At 62.6% G+C, this 6,000-nt stretch overlaps 1 protein-coding gene across 1 annotated transcript; it reads left to right on the top strand.

Annotated features, from left to right (window-relative positions):
- The first annotated feature begins 249 nt into the window (after window positions 1–249).
- BHLHE23 (basic helix-loop-helix family member e23) lies at window positions 250–2,583 on the top strand. The gene has a single exon (XM_037060051.1). The coding sequence runs from the start codon at window positions 316–318 to the stop codon at window positions 982–984; it is 669 nt and encodes a 222-aa protein (XP_036915946.1). The 5' UTR covers window positions 250–315; the 3' UTR covers window positions 985–2,583.
- The last annotated feature ends 3,417 nt before the right edge of the window (window positions 2,584–6,000 follow it).

The raw sequence follows: 6,000 nt of genomic DNA, 5'->3' as shown, positions 1-6,000 counted from the left end.
TCCAGCCTCCCAGCCCCCTCCGTCCCTGCGCCGCCCCCACCCCTGCCCGTGGGTCTGCGGCGCGGGTGGAGCCGGGCTTGGGAAGAGGAGGTCGCCAGGTCCTCTCTGATTGGATGGCCGAGAGGTCCCACCGGGGCGCCGCGCACCTTAAAGCGAGATTGAGGCGCCTGGGCGCTGGAGCCCGCCTCCGGGCCCGCAGAGCGGAGCGGGAGGCGGGGCAGGGGCGGGCCGGAGCAGCCCGGCGCGCCCAGGCGCAGGGACCCACAGACAGCCGGACAGGCGCGTGCGGCCGGGAGCAGCAGAGCGGCAGCGGCCATGGCGGAGCTCGGGTCGCTGTCGGGGGACGGGTCCCTGGCTCTGAGCCAAGGCTACGTGGCAGCGGCGGCTGGCCTTGCCCTCGGGGCTGCCCGGGGGCCCGAGGCAGCGCGCGGCTACGGCGTGCCAGACCTGGGGGGCGACCTCCCCGCGGCGCCCCGCACCTCGGCCGCTGTGGCCGAAAGCAGCGGCGAACAGAGTGGCGACGAGGACGACGTCTTAGAGCAACTGCGGCGGCGGCCCGGGCCGGGGGGCGCAGCGGAGGCGCGGCGGCGACCCCGGGAGCAGCGCTCGCTGCGGCTCAGCATCAACGCCCGCGAGCGGCGGCGCATGCACGACTTGAACGACGCGCTGGACGGGCTGCGCGCCGTCATCCCCTACGCTCACAGCCCGTCGGTGCGCAAGCTCTCCAAGATCGCCACGCTGCTGCTGGCCAAGAACTACATCCTCATGCAGGCGCAGGCCCTGGACGAGATGCGGCGCCTCGTGGCCTACCTCAACCAGGGCCAGGGCCTGGCCGCGCCCGTGGCTGCTGCGCCGCTCACGCCCTTCGGCCAGGCCGCGGTGTACCCCTTCTCTGCGGGCGCCGCGCTGCCCTGCCCAGACAAGTGCGCCGCCTTCTCCGGGACGCCCTCGGCCCTGTGCAAACACTGTGATGAGAAGTCCTAGGGTTCCCGGGCCGCCCCCTCCCTCGGCACGCGTCTTGGATTTCACGTTGCCCATGAAGACTGTGTCACCTGGACCTCACTCCCATCCGGGGCACGCTGAACAGCTTGGGGCCGCGGGAAACGCACAGCCCGTCCGGACCCAGGATCGAGCTCTGAGTGCGGCACTGGAATCCTCACCCGCGAGTCGGAAGCGTCCACTCGGCACCTTCCCAACGCCCCCAGCCGTGGAGTGGGGGGACGGGATACTGATGGCCAACAGCGCATTGTAGGGTGGCGCTGCTCACCTGCAAAAAGAGAACCCGGGTTACAGCGGGAGGCGGGTTGCCGGGACCCCTGGCGGGTGGTCCCGCGGCAACAGCCTGGGCTCCGCCCGGGGCTCGCGGAGCGCAGGGACGCAGGGTAGCTTGCTTAGCGGGTCGTGGCCCTCGCGTGGGGCCGTCCCGGTCCCAGTCTGCTGCTCTTACCACGCTGCGGGGCCGCGCTCTGGGTGGGCCGAATCCCGAAGACGCTTCCGCAGGCTCCGCGGCCCTGCGCCTCGGGACCCGATGCGCCCTCAGCAACTGCCCTCTGCCGAGGAGTTGGACTGCGCGGAGCCAAGGACAGCCTGGTGCTGGCTTTTAGGCTCTCCCAAGTCCCAGTGCGTTTATCTTCTTGCCTAACTAACCTCTGGAGGTGAGTGGACGCCAACGCCCGCTGCCTCCAGACCTGCGGGATTTGTGCGCTGAACAGCCGTGGACTCCCCAGGGGCGGCCCCGGTGGAGTTAAATGGCGGCCGCCCTGCGCCCTCTGCCTCAAGGCGGCTGCACGGAGCAGGAGTGCGCCCCTCCTGCGTCCACACTTGGCCGTGGGGCGTCAAAGGAGGGCCCGGTGTAGCCCCGGCGACCCAGTAAAGCCCCCTCCCCACCAACCCCACAGGCTTTTGGGGGAAGAGGCCGGGCCAGGGGTGAGTACGCGAGGGGCCGGCGCCCCGCCCAGGGCCCAGGATGAACGATGGGGGAGGGGGTCCGTCTCTTTGACGTGGGCGGCAGCTCAGAATTCTGCCGGGTGGGGGCCCAGCCGCACACAGCCTGCCGGCGCCCAGGGGACGGAGCTGCTCCGCCGGTGGGTGCGAGGCTGCTCTGCCACAGTCTCGGGGTTCACGAACCCCATCTTCCCGGCTGTCGTTAACGGGATGCTACCCGGGAGGGGCCACCGCCTTTTTACAAAGCGCCTTGGCGGCAGCATTTAGCTTTAATTACTACATTTCAGAGGCCCTTTTCTATTTGCAAAATGAAGCGTGTGGTTCAGTTTTATTCATCAAGACGGGTGTGTGATATTGGTGTCTCTGCTCCTTCGCGTTTTCATTTTTTCACGGCTTTTTCCCTGCAACAGACAGGGGTCCGGGTTTAGCCCGGTCACAGGGCTGAGGGATGGAAACTGTTTCAGATCCCCTCTGGAGAGAGGCACACCCAAGGTCCTTCCGTGGGGGGTGGGGGTCACGCCAAAGTGACCCCCCTCATCCTCACAAATCACTGGCCATCTGACCCGAGCTGCGTCTCCGGGTTAAGACCACCCGTGTCCGCCGCCCTGTCTGTCTTCAGAATAAAGTGTTTGATGGCGACTGATTTGTTTGAGTTTGGTTCCATTCCAATCCCAAGTTGGTGCTCCTTTGCGAAGCTCCTGATTTCAGTTTTTGGATTGTCCAGGCTCCCAAACCAGAGTGTCCGACCCCTCGGGGGTGTGGACGCCTATTTGTAAGCAGCGCATGAATAATCAGGCAAAGTGAAGGGGGAAAAAATCTCTGTTGGGTGAAAAAATAACAATTTTTTAAGAGAACCATTTAACTGATCAGATACCCTTCTGATAACTTCATTTAAGTAAAAGTTAAATGAAATGAAAAGGGCTTTTTTCCATTGCAACGCTGTGCCTCTCCTTATCCCCCAAAGTCAGGCTGCCTTCCCCCGGGTTCAGCTGACGGCCTTTGCAAAGAGAACCCAGGCCGGTTCTCAGCAGCGCCACTGACCAGCAGGGTGGTGCATTGGAATGGACCTCGTCTGGCGTCGCCCCGGGTGGCACCGCACACTCCCCGTTCTCCCACGACCCAGATGCTGGAGAACTCTCTGTGCGCACCGAAGGCCCCGCTCCCCATGGTCTGCCCGCCCCAAACACGACCACCCAGAGGTGCCTGATTCCAGCAGAGACCTTCTGGAAACATCAGCTGTCAGCCCCAGGGCCCGGCTCCTGTGGCGTGGGGTCCCCCGGCTGCGGGTCCACTTGGAAGGACGCCCCACCCGCCTGGCCAGCCGAGCCCCGGCTTCGGCAGCTCTGCTCGACGACCAGTGACAGGAGGACCCACGTTTCCACGGTGCCCACTCTCAGATCCGTCTCCGACCGAGAGCGCCTGCCACACCTTCCGGTGCTGAGGCAGATAGAATGGGTTCAGAGCCGCAAAAAAGTGAATCCGACCTATTCATGTTAATGGTAATTTTATTTATCAGCATACGAGAAATAGAATTTTTTTCAACCTGTCATCAGTACTTTTAAGTGATCAGGGAGACAGTTTGCTCTGTTTTCATTCAAGGGCTTCACAATCTAGTGGGCCCTCCCTTCAACACCAGCCCCCGGCCAGCCCCCAGCAGGTGCTCAGTGGCCCTCCCACGGCTGTAGCCTGGAAACATGAGTGTTTGAAGCGCCCGTGTGTCCTTTGCTGTGATAATAAGTAAGTAAGTAACAGGCGATTCTGGAGCCGGACACACCGGTGCTTGTTCCTCTTCACCCTGGCTCATGAGTCTGCTGGACCAGGGCAGCGAGAGGAGCCACGGCCATGTCCTACCCGGCGCTGGTGGCCGTGCGTCTGCCCGGTCACTGGTTCCAGGTGGCTCCCAGCATCACGCTGGCCAAGCTTCACTCAGGCCCAGGTTAGGAGCCCGGAAGCCAGGTTCCTGGGTGCTTGGGGCAGGCAGCGCTGCAGGGGTCCCTTCTGGGGTCAGGAGAGGGCAGCAGCCCGGCCACAGCCCTGCACCCCAACTCCATTCACTGACAGGTGTGCCTGCTAGCCACCTGCTCGCCAGGTGGGACTGGAGGACCCACGGGTTGCTGAACAAGCTGGTTAAGGTAAGACTGGCCCGGGACAGGCACGGCCGCCCTTTCTCCGCCTCCCTAAACAGCCCCCTGCACGTGGGTTTCTGCCACAGCCCTGGGGTTTGCCGCCCTGTGGTCAGGACCAAGCCAAATGGCTGGGGAGAGTTTTTCCACCTGCCCAGGGGGCCCCAGGATGTTTGGTCCCAGTGGTGTCCTGGACCATTAACACCCGGAGATCTGTGTTTCCCCAGGTAGGACATTTGATCCCTTAAAACCACATCCCTGCTTTTCTGTAACAGGGTTTGGCATTCAAACTTGGGGGGCAGAACTTGACCCAGGGAGTTACGGTGTATCAAATTATTTCTGCTCTGACCCCAGGGGCGTCCCCTGGTCCCGCCAGCCGGCACGGGTTCCAGGCAGACTCCTGGACGGGCCACACTGCTCCCAGCTGTCAGCTCTCCTCAGTGTCACCCCCTGCCTCCCCCCTCCCCCACCCCGGCTTTCTCCGAACGTCCCCAGATGCGGCTGCTCCGTGGGGAGCCTCGTCCCACCTTACAAGGAGGCCAGTGAGCGTCCCAGGCCAGAAGCCCTTGCAGGTTGGGGACGTTCAAGGAAGGACAGCAGTCCGTTTTCCTAAAAGGACAGGTCAGATGCGCACCACCTCGCCCCGCCCTCGGCTGACGCTGGGGTGCAGACAGGCAGGGAGCAGAGCCCCCCAGCCCCGGTTAATCCGATTACAGCAGTTCATCTCGTTGATTTGCTCCTGATGGGTTTTTAGTCTGTAATCNGCGCTGGTGGCCGTGCGTCTGCCCGGTCACTGGTTCCAGGTGGCTCCCAGCATCACGCTGGCCAAGCTTCACTCAGGCCCAGGTTAGGAGCCCGGAAGCCAGGTTCCTGGGTGCTTGGGGCAGGCAGCGCTGCAGGGGTCCCTTCTGGGGTCAGGAGAGGGCAGCAGCCCGGCCACAGCCCTGCACCCCGACTCCATTCACTGACAGGTGTGCCTGCTGGGGAGAGTTTTTCCACCTGCCCAGGGGGCCCCAGGATGTTTGGTCCCAGTGGTGTCCTGGACCATTAACACCCGGAGATCTGTGTTTCCCCAGGTAGGACATTTGATCCCTTAAAACCACATCCCTGCTTTTCTGTAACAGGGTTTGGCATTCAAACTTGGGGGGCAGAACTTGACCCAGGGAGTTACGGTGTATCAAATTATTTCTGCTCTGACCCCAGGGGCGTCCCCTGGTCCCGCCAGCCGGCACAGGTTCCAGGCAGACTCCTGGACGGGCCACACTGCTCCCAGCTGTCAGCTCTCGTCAGTGTCACCCCCTGCCTCCCCCCTCCCCCGCCCTGGCTTTCTCCAAACGTCCCCAGATGCGGCTGCTCCGTGGGGAGCCTCGTCCCACCTTACAAGGAGGCCAATGAGCGTCCCAGGCCAGAAGCCCTTGCAGGTTGGGGACGTTCAAGGAAGGACAGCAGTCCGTTTTCCTAAAAGGACAGGTCAGATGCGCACCACCTCGCCCCGCCCTCGGCTGACGCTGGGGTGCAGACAGGCAGGGAGCAGAGCCCCCCAGCCCCGGTTAATCCGATTACAGCAGTTCATCTCGTTGATTTGCTCCTGATGGGTTTTTAGTCTGTAATCGCTTTTAGTGTCCATTTGAAGGGATAGACGTAGAGGGATTTACGGTGTATCAAATTATTTCTGCAACAATTACCTCTGTGGACTCGTAACTTTGGAAGTTATGTTACAATCTCCCAAAGGACGTCCAATCCACAAAATGAGAACGTTAATACGCCTTTGCAGACTCAGTATCCCCAGAGGAGCTAAGCCCACGTGACCACAGATGCGGAAAGGCCCGGCTAATCAGCACAGTCACCTTTAATTCCAGAGTCTTGCCTGTTTTAGAAAGTGGGTTGTGTGGGTTTGGTCCCCGCCTGGGTGCCCGGGGCCCCTTCGTCAACG

Source organism: Sturnira hondurensis, unplaced genomic scaffold, assembly GCF_014824575.4.
Source record: "Sturnira hondurensis isolate 20B ecotype Veracruz unplaced genomic scaffold, ASM1482457v3 Scaffold0011378, whole genome shotgun sequence".
In the NCBI taxonomy this organism is placed as follows: Eukaryota; Metazoa; Chordata; class Mammalia; order Chiroptera; family Phyllostomidae; genus Sturnira; species Sturnira hondurensis.
The sequence above is the reverse complement of the archived record's forward strand: the minus strand, read 5'-3'. Positions and strand labels throughout refer to the sequence as shown.

What these genes read in the sequence shown, in the direction of transcription:
- BHLHE23 (XM_037060051.1), top strand. Translation starts at nt 316, where the DNA reads ATGGCGGAGCTCGGGTCGCTGTCGGGGGACGGGTCCCTGGCTCTGAGC.